This window comes from Portunus trituberculatus, chromosome 13, assembly GCF_017591435.1.
Source record: "Portunus trituberculatus isolate SZX2019 chromosome 13, ASM1759143v1, whole genome shotgun sequence".
Lineage (NCBI taxonomy): Eukaryota > Metazoa > Arthropoda > Malacostraca > Decapoda > Portunidae > Portunus > Portunus trituberculatus.
The window spans coordinates 591,307-603,617 of NC_059267.1; the positions used below are offsets into that span (position 1 = coordinate 591,307).

At 44.2% G+C, this 12,311-nt stretch overlaps 1 protein-coding gene and 1 long non-coding RNA gene across 2 annotated transcripts; one reads left to right on the forward strand and one right to left on the reverse strand.

The window, feature by feature from the left end:
- The first annotated feature begins 706 nt into the window (after positions 1-706).
- On the forward strand, positions 707-3,786 carry LOC123503064. The gene is made up of 2 exons (XR_006674303.1): positions 707-936; positions 1,832-3,786. It is a non-coding gene; the product is annotated as an uncharacterized LOC123503064 (long non-coding RNA).
- Positions 3,787-6,232: 2,446 nt separating this feature from the next.
- Positions 6,233-9,833, reverse strand: LOC123503056 (U-scoloptoxin(01)-Er1a-like). The gene is made up of 2 exons (XM_045252463.1): positions 9,737-9,833; positions 6,233-7,112 (listed from the first exon to the last, which is right to left on the reverse strand). Exon 2 carries the CDS (start codon positions 7,104-7,106, stop codon positions 6,729-6,731), a length of 378 nt encoding a protein of 125 aa, XP_045108398.1. The 5' UTR covers positions 7,107-7,112; positions 9,737-9,833; the 3' UTR covers positions 6,233-6,728.
- Positions 9,834-12,311: the final 2,478 nt, after the last annotated feature.

The window sequence follows — 12,311 nt, forward strand, 5'->3', positions numbered from 1 at the left end:
TAAAGAAAAGCTAATGAAGGATAAGCCGGAACTGTATCAGTGTGTGGCCATTCCTCTTTAGGGGAGAGAAGATGGACGCCTGTGTATAATAACAAAGAAGACAATGAAAGTGGCGTGTTTGTGAATGTAAAGTTAGAGATGAAAGTTTAAAATGAAAGCTATGGAGAGGTAATTTGAACATGTGATACTTTGAGAAGAGGGAAGGGAAGAGAAGAAAGCTGAAAATATTGAATAGATAAAAGAGAAGTAAATAAACACACTAACTGAAGAGAGAATAGATATATAGAAAGAGATTGGAGATGTATGGGAGAGGAACATGTGAGTGAGAAGAGTGAGAGGAAGAGTAAGTGGGTTTGAGGTGATGAGCAGAATGCATGAATGAGATTGATATGAAGTAATGAACATGTACGCGTGTCTTGATTGAACCAAGGGTTAATAATGCATAAAGAAAGGCTGAAGGTGTATTGAAGAGGCACGCAGGGGTGAGAGGAACCTGTTAGCGTGGCGGTGATGGCTCTCATAGCACGAGGGTAATACAAAACCAGAAGGAGGAGGAGGAGGAGGAGGAGGAGAAGGAGGAGGAAGGGGGTCTTTTTCTATACTTTCCCTCAATCATTCTTAAAAAAAAAAAAAGGCACTAATTCCACCAAGTGACACACATATAAAGCACAACCCAGCGCCAGCCAGGACCCAGCCAGGGTCAGGTGACCAAACTCCACCTGACATATATTTAGAAAGTCCTTCCTTCAACGATATTCACCAAACGAAACGAGAAATCGCGCCGCTTTCCTCACCGTCCCTCCTGTGTATATATAGCAAGGCAGGGGACGCCACGCCACAACGCCCTCCTCCTCTGCCCGCCGCTCACCTCAACCTTCACCTCAGCAGGTCTCCTTCACTCCACTTCGCCCGCCCTGCCCCCGCCCCTCCAACATTGTAAGAACTCAATGTGGCTGTTTTTCTTTCAGTTATGAAGTAGGATAAGCAGTGTGTCCAGGATTGGGCAGCTCTGATAGGCGGCGTCTACATGATGGGTTATGCAGCGCTGCATTCCCTAACCTCGTGTCCACGATGCACTGGCCACTCACAATTGAACTGTCAACCGTCATTTTAGCTCGTCAAGAGGCACTTATATGGTGCATTGTGGGCGCAGCTTGCGTCAAGTTGAAAGAAAGGAAGATGATAATAACATCATGTCAATGAGTTGCAAGGTCGCCCGCGTGCATTCAATGTTCCCAGACATGGCGAGCGAAGCGGCGCGGGAGAGCCGCACTGCTACACCCTCCCTCGTGTCCAGAATCAACAGTTTTGTTGTGCTGCACTTCATAAAAACCTCGTAACGGACAGCCGGCAGCCAGACTGACCATTGCCCTGCGGTGCGACATCACCCACTCCTACCCCCACCCCCCATCGCCCAAAAGTGTCCATCAGGGGACGGGAATGATACGACTCGCAGTAGAACGATGCGCGCTGCACGCACGACCCATCATGTAGACGACGCTGCTTTACCCTCATGGTTGGAAGTACAGTATGGTTTTATAAACATTTTTACTTTGTGTTGCGTGTTCTTTCAGTTTTATGCCTCACGATCTAATATCAGCCTTCGCACAAGGCCGTGGTCTTAAATCATTGTCTGTAGTTAAAGTTATTATGAGAGAGGTGAACGGAATGCGTAGGAAACTTGTCTGTTCTTCCTGTGCATACAAAAAATGTGCATAAAATTTGATATGTATATAACCTTTCAAACAATTAAATGATCCTTTTCCTCCTCATCATCATCCTCTTCCTCTTCCTCTTTCCTCTCCTCTTGATGTTCCTCCTCCCGTCCCAGTTTTACCTGAGCCGGCAGTCAGCACGCAGCACTCCGAGCCATGAGGGTGACAGCAGTAGTGGCAGCGATGCTGTGCCTGGTCTCCGCTGGTCTCGCCTCGCCGTTGCCTCAGGAAGGACAAGAGCGTCTCTTCCCGAGCATCAACATCAACAACTTACTGGACCCAATTGTCACCAGCCTGCTTAGTAACGCCAACGTAGAGGCTCTTGCTGAACTCTTCTTTCCTTGTGAAGAGAATAAATCCTGCATTATAGTGAGGAATGCCAATTTAAACTGAGCCACCGCTACTCCCTGCCTGCCTCGTGTGGACCTCGGAGAACTGACTGGCTGGCGTTGCACTGACACAATCAACTCATATGCGAAAAGTTGCTGGTTATCTTTCTCCATGTGGCCGTTGTGTTGACCTGAGTTTCGCCCTTAATCTTAGCCATTCACAATGCCTCATCGTAGCACTATATGACCCCTGTTGTTTGGTGATTCATGCTCCTCCTCTTCCTCCTCTACCGCTGAAATGGCTCCTGACACCAAGCAGTATTCACAAACGCTTTGCTCTCTTACAACATTTATATTCAAAGGCTTTCTCGGTAGTGTTTATCCTGTTAATAATGTAGAAATCTTGTTAGTCTGCCGCTAGAAAGTTAAAAAGACCCTTGAAAACCCCTGCAACTTAATGGATACGGAGCCTTTGGAATAGAGAGGTGTGGCGCGGTAGTGTTTCAAAAGTGTTGCCCCGCGTAAACACTGTGTCGCCTCCAGCCACCACCTTCCCTACCTTTACTTCTTGCCAAAACAGCACGGCAAATCACGTTTTCCTGTACTTATTCTTAACCGCTTCAGTACTGAAGCGCATTTTTACCTTGAAATTTGTGTGCGATTAGACAACTTTATCGACATTAGGAAGAGTCTATGGAGGTCAGAAGATTAATGGCTAGAGGCTTCACTATTCTAATCCCCCATATTAGTTCCTGAAGCTCTATAAAAATCACCAAATAGTCACCAATATTAATATGGAAACACGTATTCTATAATAGTACACGTTCTTAATTGCTGTTCCTGTTCCTTTGCTCCTTGTCTGCTCCTTTGTGTGTGTGTGTGTGTGTGTGTGTGTGTGTGTGTGTGTGTGTGTGTGTGTGTGTTGCGCCACTGCCAGCTTCACCTTACTTCACATATGTTGCTCTTATATCTTTAGTCAGTTTATTTCGTTGTTTTTCGCTTTTCGTCTCTTTTTTTGAAGTGTTTCTCTAGTCTGTTGCTTTCTGTTTAGTGTGTTGCCTGTAAATAGTCTCTCGTTTTCTTTTCTTTTTTTCTTTTCTTTTTTTTTGCCATTTTCTGTTGTTAGTTTTCTACCTGTTTGTTTTCTACCTGGTTTTTTTTTTCTACTTGTTTTTTTTTCTACCTTTTTTTCATACCTGTTATTAGTTTTCTACCTATTTATTTTTCCACCTGTTGTTTCTCCTACTTGCTCTTTTCTTCTCTTTCTTTCTTTCTTTCTTCTCTTTTTTTTCTACCTGTTGCTTTTTCTACCTTTCGTTTATTCTTACCTGCTTCTTTTCTTATTATTTTTCCACCTGTTCTTTTCTACATGTTTCTTTTCTCTTTGTTTTTTTTTTCTATTATTTTCTACCTATTCTTTTCTCTACCTGTTGTTAATTTACCCTGGAGGAAATTATATTCATTTATTTTTATTTCTTTACATGTTTAAGAATAAGGAAACAATAAAAACACGATGAAAAAGAAAAGGAAAATGAAAAAAAAAACGCAGAGGGAAGGAAAACAACGAAGCAATTTCCACATTTTTTTTTCTTCCTTTCAGTAATTGAGTATCAGAAAAAAAATTAAGAGAGAGGAAAAAAAACGTGTCTTCATTGTTGGTGTGTTCGTTCGTTCGTGTTCGTGTCTGTGTGTTTGTGTGTTTGTCTGTGTTTGTCCCGTCCAATAAAAGTTGATATTTGCTACATTGTTATTTTTGTATTAGCTATTTCATTTGTTATTGTATCCTGTACCACACATTTCTCTCTCTCTCTCTCTCTCTCTCTCTCTCTCTCTCTCTCTCTCTCTCTCTCTCTCTCTCTCTCTCTCTCTCTCTCTCTCTCTCTCTCTCTCTCTCTCTCTCTCTGTGTGTGTGTGTGTGTGTGTGTGTGTGTGTGTGTGTGTGTGTGTGTGTTTGTGTGTGTGTGTGTGTGTGTGTGTACATATGTATGTGTGTATGTATGTATATATATTTCTAGACAGACAGAGAGAGAGAGAGAGAGAGAGAGAGAGAGAGAGAGAGAGAGAGAGAGAGAGAGAGAGACCTGCTTGACCTCTTCCCTGTGCCCGGCGGGAGGTCAAAGCTGGAGTACCTTCCTCCTATGGGGATCATGGGAGATCACCGCCACCCACACGTGACCTCCACTAAGGTCACTGACGAAACAGGAGGAGGAGGAGGAGGAGGAGGAGGAGGAGGAGGAGGAGGAAGAGCGTAATTAAACTCAGAGGAAGACACTGGTTTACCTTGACTCTCTCTCTCTCTCTCTCTCTCTCTCTCTCTCTCTCTCTCTCTCTCTCTCTCTCTCTCTCTCTCTCATCGTCCTTCTATTTTCCCTAATCTAAATTCATTGTCATTATTTTTCTATCCTTTTATTATATTCACGTCGTGTATTCTCTTACTTTTTTTCCGTAAATTTATTGTTTTTCCTGTAAAATCAGTGATATTCAAGATTCTCTCCCTCTTTTTACCCTCGTTTATTATTATCATTGTTATTATTATTATTATTATTATTATTATTATTATTATTATTATTATCATTTTCTTATTTTTATTGATTTAGTTTGTCGTATCATTGTCGTTATTGGGAGGAGGTGGTGATGGTGGTGGTCGTTTCCCACAACCTCCTTACCCCTTTCCCGCCCCTTCCACCCACTTTCAGCCTCTTCCCGCCCCTTCCAGCCACTTCCAGCCCGTTTCAACCCCTTCCAGCCACTTTCAGTCCGTTTCAGCCCCTTCCTGCCCCTTTCAGCCACGTCCAGCCACTTTCAGTCCCTTTCCGCCCCTTCCTGACACTTTCAGCCCGTTTCAGCCCCTTTCTGCCCCTTCCCGCCACTTCCAGCCACTTTCAGCCCGTTTCAGCCCTTTCCCGCCTCTTCCACCCACTCCCAACCACTTTCAGCCACTTTCAGCCCGTTTCAGCCCCTTCCCGTCCCTTCCAACCCCTTCTAGCCACTCTCAGCTTCTTTCAGTCCCTTTCTGCCGGTTCCTTCTCCGCTGTTACCTCATCCATCCTTCTGCCGGGGCCGCCTCGCCTCACCGCCTCGCAGCGAAACGATTAGCTCAACTCAACCTTTGCCTTGGCGTAGCTCCGTGTCGCTCCCGTGACCAGCAGAGGCGTGAAGTATTGTGCAGCCTTCCGTGTGTCGTTTTCTTTGCCATGTTTTAAAGGGAAGCTGAGAAAAATTAGTGCTGGGGCTTAATTGTTTGGTAATGCGTGTGTGTGTGGGGGTGGGGTTGAGAGGTTGGCAGACAGACAGATAGACAGACAGACAGACAGATAGTGAGACAGATAGAGAAACAAGTAGATCTAAGCGTAAATAAAAAGAAAGGAAAGGGAAGAAGAAATGGTGTATAAGAAAGAGAGGAGGAGAGAAAAGTAAGAAAAGTGTGTATGAAGTAAGGGAAGGAAAGAAAGAATGGGGAGAGAGAGAGAGAGAGAGAGAGAGAGAGAGAGAGAGAGAGAGAGAGAGAGAGAGAGAGAGAGAGAGAGAGAGAGAGATGGGGGGAGAATATGCATAAAGTAAGAGAGAAAAACGCTGAGAGATGGAGAGAGAGAGAGAGAAAAGGAAAAGAAGGAAGGGTGGAGGTTATTGTATGTTGGTCGTGGGGTATAAATTTACGCTTATTTATCATTGTTAGCGGCGACTGGGGGTGACTGAGAATGACTGAAGGGTGACTTAAGGTGGCTGGGGGTGGCTGGGTGGGGATGTGAGGCCACTGAAGGGAATTTATGTAGCTTTCACTGACCCCTCTGCTTCCTCCTCCTCCCCTCTTCTTCCCCACTTCAAGACAGTAAGGTGGTTGATGGTGATGGGTTCCTCTGCGGCACTCACTAAAAGCTGGTGTAAAAATGTAAAGAAATGGCTGGGGGTTTTTTTTTTTCCTTTTTTTCTTTATATAATGACGTGGCATGAAGTTTCTACGTCCCCTTCAGTACCATGACGTGTTTCTATATGCATTCTGGTTACTATCTGGTGGTTCTATATAGCTTCAGAAACTCATACTGGGGGTTCAACTAGTAAAGACTGTGGCCATTAACCTTCTGACCTCCATAGACCCTTCGTAATGTCAATAAAATAGTCCAATCGTAAACAAATCTCAGGTAAAAATGTGTTCCAGTACAGAAGGGATTAATGAGTAAAAAGACTATGTTGCTATGAACGATTTATTAAGATCAAAGAATAATATATAAAGAAGCGTTGGATTTTGGATTCGGCGTCTGTGTGTGAGCGAGTGAGGAGTCGAGGGTCGAACAATACAGTACAGTGACGGGCAAAAATCAACTATCATTACCATTAAACAGAATCAATTTAATCTTGACTGTGTCCCGCGTCTCCCTCAATATTAAGTTCCCTGACCCACTGACAGTCAACTACTATCAGGTTCTCCTTATTTCGTGGACCCCCTGACGTGCTAACAGTCAATAAGTTATCAGGCTTTACTAGACTGTCAGCAGGTCAGACTTAGCAGTGAGAGAGAGCATGAGCCACAGAGGAGAGAGAATCTATAAGGGAACTAGTGATCAAATGGCACTTTTCTTACTTTTTGTTGCCCTTGGCTGGCTTCCACTCTTGCATGGAAAAAGAGGAAGTCCAGCGTGCTTGTCATTCACCGACTGTATGAGCGTAGTGTGTCGTGTCATCATGTTTACACCTCCACGTTGTCCACGATACCGAACTGAGCATTGGACACCTCGAAGAGACTCTCAGCTTCAGCGCAGGGCACACCCTCGGTATCCTGGACACACGTGAGGGACTCCTGGCTGAACACTGTCTGGTTGCCGCATACGAAGGAGAAGTGGGCAGTCTCAGCAACAGCGCCCTCCTCGTCCGTGATGGGCAGACACACGTGGAAGATGCGGCAGTCTGTGGCCACATCAGCGTAGTAGCCGTAGGAGCGTCCAGTGCACTCGAAGTTTTGCACGGGTTCAGCGCCAAGGATGTCCAGGTACCCGTCTGCGAAGCGGTAGGCCATGCGGGCAGAGGCGGCGGCGGCGAGGCACAGAACCACGGCGAGGACCTTCATTTTGTTCTGGAGTGGGAGAAGGGATTGTCAGAGTGAGAGTGAGTGTTACGAGAGCAGCTCCGAGACTCAGCACAAAGGAAGGGCAGAGCAGTTCACATTCCTTCCCCGTTGTCAAGATTCCAAGCCGATTTCCTGTTCAGGCTAGATTAGGTTAGGTCAAACATCATGGTGACATAGTAGTTAACAGCCTTGCGTGAAGCCTATTCTGTTTATTAGCTTTCCTTAGTACTCCTTTATATTTCTCCTCCGCCAGACACTTTAACACACTTCATTCTCTTCCATAAGACTTAAATCAGATAGTCTTACATCACTCAGCCATTATTCCTCCACGTCTTTCCTCTACAAGTGACCTCTACGACAGTCTTACATCCTACACAGCCATTATTCCTCCACGTCTCTCCTCTATAAATTACCTGATGGTCTTAGATCCTACCCATTATTCCTTCATCTCCTCCTCTACAAGTGACCTCTACAACAGTCTTGCATCACACAGCCATAATTCCTGCATGTCTTTCCTATATAAGTGACCTCTACGACAGTCTTACATCACACAGCCATTATTCCTTCACGTCTTTCCTCTACATGTTAGCTCTACCCTTCACCTCCCCTCACAGACCTTCCTCCATGCCGCCACTCAGCCAAACACAGCCTGGCGCACTTTACTCCATCACCGTCACATTTGTCTTAAGCACACCTCAATGACAAAGTGGAAATTCACTATCACTTCCATATTTGCCTTGACCACACCTCCTCCTCTTCTTCCTCCTCTCACCTGTCCTTATTCAAACTTTTATTTTCCTCTTTTCAGGGACTATAAAAATATGCTGCTGTTTGTCTTCTTCCACCACGACCACCACCTCTACCACCACCACCACTACCACCACCGCCTCGTTACAGCCCTACACGTGCAGACAGTCAGGTAATGTGGACAAAACAAGCATATTAACACACATTACATCTCTCCTCCATAACCTTCCCTGCCTCTTTTGTCATCTAATCACCATAAACGTCAAAAAAAAAAAGACACAAAAACGTGAATTATGGAGACTTGCGCTGCTGTGGCCTAACCAAACACTTCTGCTGTTCCCTCTCACCATTCCACGAGTCTTGCCTTGCCTTACCTGGTGACTGTGAGGGAATGGTGAGGTAAGGATGAGTAAGGGAAGAGGAGTTGAAGGGGAAAGTGATGGGAGGGAAGGTGAAGATGGAAAGGAATTGAAGGAGGAGGAGGAAGAGGTGAAGAAGGGAGAAAAAGTGACTAGAGGGAAGAGGATAGGGAGGAACAGAAGGAGTATGGATAAGATGGGTGAAGAGAATTGAGGGAAGTGAAAGTGATGACAGGGAGATGAAGAGAAAAGGAATAGAAGAAGGACGAAAGACGGGGTGAAGAATAGGAGGGAAGAAGGATACAAGGCAACAGAAAGAGAAAGACGAGGGTAGAGGAATAAGAAGGGGGGAGATGAGGGGAAATAGGAGGAGGAAGAAATAAAGAGAAGACGGTATAGAATGGGAGGGAAGAAAATAGTAGGGAACAGAAGGAGGAAGACGAGGGAAGAGGAATGGGAGGAAGGAGATGAGGAGAAATAGAAGGAGGAGGAGAAGGAATCAAGGAAGACGGAGTGAAGAATAAGACTGAAAAAAGAAGAGAACAGAAGGAGAAGGTGAGGGAAGATGAGGGGAAAGAAAGGGAGTGAAGAATAGAAAGACTCAAAAACCCGACACAAATATTCTCAAAAAAAAACATAAAAAAAACCTTCTCAGTATAACCACATCTACATAAGAATAACCGCTGCAATTATTCATATGTGTGTGTAAGACAACGAAGGGTCGAGTAGAAGCACAAGTTAATACAAAGAGACTTGCTTCAGTGAGGGTTCCTCTGCCGCCTTTCTTAACCCAATGACTGTCTTCACCCACGCCTCTCACTGGATTGCGTGAAATGTTGTGAAGGTTGATGCTAAGTGTGTGATGTAATATGGATAGCAAGAGAGAGAGAGAGAGAGAGAGAGAGAGAGAGAGACAGATTGAAAGCACGTACTCGTATTCTCAAACCCTTCTGTGCTTCACCTCCACTATTTCAAAATGTTGTAACTAAATTTACAAGGCTTTTTTGAAGTGTTTTTACGGTTCTAAAGGCAGAGTGACAAGATTTCTACATTATCAATTGGAGAAACTCTTAGAAAAAAAACTGCTAATAATTTCTGCGGCCTTGGAAAATAGACATTGTGGGAGAGCAAAAAAATTTTAAACAAATTTGTATGGTTGGAGAGGCAAAGTGACAAGATTTCTACATTATCAACTGGAGAAACTCATGATAAAACTGCTAATAATTTCTGCGGCCTTGGAAAATGGACATTGTGGGAGAGCAAAATATCTTTAAGCAAGTCTGCATGGTTCTAGAGGCAGATTGACAAGATTTCTACATTATCAACTGGAGAAACACTCTTGAAAACCCTGCTAATCATCACTGTGGCCTTGGAAAACATTCGTGGTGAGAGAGCAAAGCACTTCACAATAAGGACAGTTTAAGTACTCACATCCCCTTATCTATTCTCTATCCACTCAGTATTAACCATTCTTGTCCCTTTACGTACATTTACACCAAACCACACTACACCTTCAGTACTCACCGTTGTGGCTTCTGGCGAGGAAGTGTTGATGGTGTGGTCATTCTCTCCCTTTATATAGAAGCATAGCCGTCCATTCCCTCTGGAGTAGCCCGCCTGAAGATGCCTCGGGATTGTTGCCTTAACCTTGGATACTTGATAACTCGTTCCCTTCCCTTCTTGGCGCCAAAAACATGTACCTGTATGTGTGTGTGTGTGTGTGTGTGTGTGTGTGTGTGTGTGTGTGTGTGTGTGTGTGTGTGTGTGTGTGTGTGTGTGTGTGTGTGTGTGTGTGTGTGTGTGATCTGCTTTAGGTGTTTCATACATTTGTTTGTGTAAATGGACGTCGTATGTGTTTCAAGTTTTATTTTATGTTTTAAGCCATTTACAAGTTTTTATAGAAAATATTTTGATGAACCACACCATATCTATCTGTGTGTGTGTGTGTGTGTGTGTGTGTGTGTGTGTGTGTGTGTGTGTGTGTGTGTGTGTGTGTGTGTGTGTGTGTGTGTGTGTGTGGTACTCTTGTTGTTACAGTTTTTTTTATTGTTTTGTTTATACTTTTTGTTTATTTCTTTTCTTGTTCTTCTAGTTTCATTATTCGTCTTCTTCAGTCTCTTCTGTTTTCCTTCGTTTTTATTTTTTTCTGGTCTGTTTTGTAATTATTTGTGATCTCTCTCTCTCTCTCTCTCTCTCTCTCTCTCTCTCTCTCTCTCTCTCTCTCTCTCTCTCTCTCTCTCTCTCTCTCTCTCTCTCTCTCTCTCTCTCTCTCTCTCTCTCTCTCTCTCTCTCTCTCTCTCTCTCTCTCTCTCTCTCTCTCTCTTTACATCTCCTTAATTAGCCTTTGTTCTTCATTTGCTTTGTCTTTGCCTTGCTTTACTTTGCTTTATTTTCCTTTCCCTCTCGTCTCCTTCATTCCTCCTCCTTCAAGTCACCTGGTTTTCTCTTTCTCTAACCCTTCTTCTCCTTCTTTTTTTCCTCCTTTATTCCTTTCCCCTTCCCTTTCTCAGTATTTCTCCCTCTCTTGTATTTTTTTCCCTCCTTTTCCTCAGTGTGTCATTTGTTCACCTATTCACCACTTCGCTGCTAATTTCCTTCGCAAACGTGTTCGTCCTTCTTACTGTCACTTTTTGTTTTATCTCTTTTTTTTTTCCGATTTGCATTTTGTTCACAGTTCTCTATTTGCATTAATATTCTTTCGTCTCTCTTTCATTCGTTTTTTTTCTTTTTTATTCTTTCGTTAATTTTTTGACGTGAGTGTATATGAAATCGTCATCGTGTGTGTGTGTGTGTGTGTGTGTGTGTGTGTGTGTGTGTGTGTGTGTGTGTGTGTGTGTGTGTGTGTGTGCGTGTGCGTGTAAGTAGGCCACAGACATACTTATGATATTTACAAAGATGATGGGACGAAGATGCAAAGGGTGATGATGGTGATAATAATGATAATGTACTTTTGTTGTCATTGTTTTGTTGATGTTGATGATGGTGGTGGTGGTCGTGGTGGTGGTAGCAGTGGTGGTGGTGATGGTGGTAGTGGTTGTGATGGTGATGGTGGTGGTCAAGGTAGACAAGTATCAATTCTACCTATACCTTCCTTCACCTCCACCTTTCTGACCTTCATTTGGCATTTAATCATTCACTCTACCTGAAATCCTACCTTACCTAGCCAAGATGAGAAGAGTAAGTAGGGAGAGGGCCGTCACCTATATACTATTGAGGGAAGGTGAGATTTGGCAGTGGCGGGTGAAAGAGATAGGAAAGTACAGCAGTTTTAAGTCATTCTCTGCTTGCTGGTGCTGTGGGGCGCTGGTAGAGAGTCGACTGCTGCTGTTGTTGTGTAGAGGCCCAGTTAAACAAAAGATGGCAAGCTGCAGTATATTAGAAAGAATACCGAGATACAGAGAGAGAGAGAGAGAGAGTGAGAGTGAGAGCACAGCCGTATTCTGAAACGCTTTGCTCTCTCACCATCACTGCTTTCCAAAGACTCCAGTTGAAGATACTCGTGTTTTTAAGGATAATTTTATGTTTCTGACGATGGATTAGCAAGATTTATAGTTTACTGAAAGAAGAAACTGTCTTGAAAACCCGGTTAGTCGTTTCTGTGGCCTTGGAAAATCGTCGTGGTGAGAGAACAAGCGAATATGGACCAATACAAGCGAGGAACAAGACAAACCACAAGCGGCGTCGTAGTGGCAAGTGTCTAAAGTGCCTAACCCATACACGTGCACAGAAGGAAGAGCACAGGAGAAATATAAGATAGAGAACAGGGAATAGAAAGGAATGAGGTGGAGTAACGCTTCTGTGGTGAAGGTGTAATGTGGATGTGACACTATAAAGGTGGATATGATAATGCAGTGGTCTGGGAGTGGAAATGGAGTTAGTGGGGGAGGAGGAAAAGTAGGGGAATTAAACGGAAGAGGAGGAAAAAAAGGAAGGTTAATGTAATGGGGAAAAGAGTAAAGGGGGTGAGAGGGTGAGGGGGTGATGGGTGGAGGGGAGGGTGGTGAGGCAATGAGGTAAAGGAAGAGGAGAGAATGTGTAGCTGACGGAGGGCTGACGGAGGGTGTGGAAGGGAAAGGACCTGTTGACATAGGGAGACCAA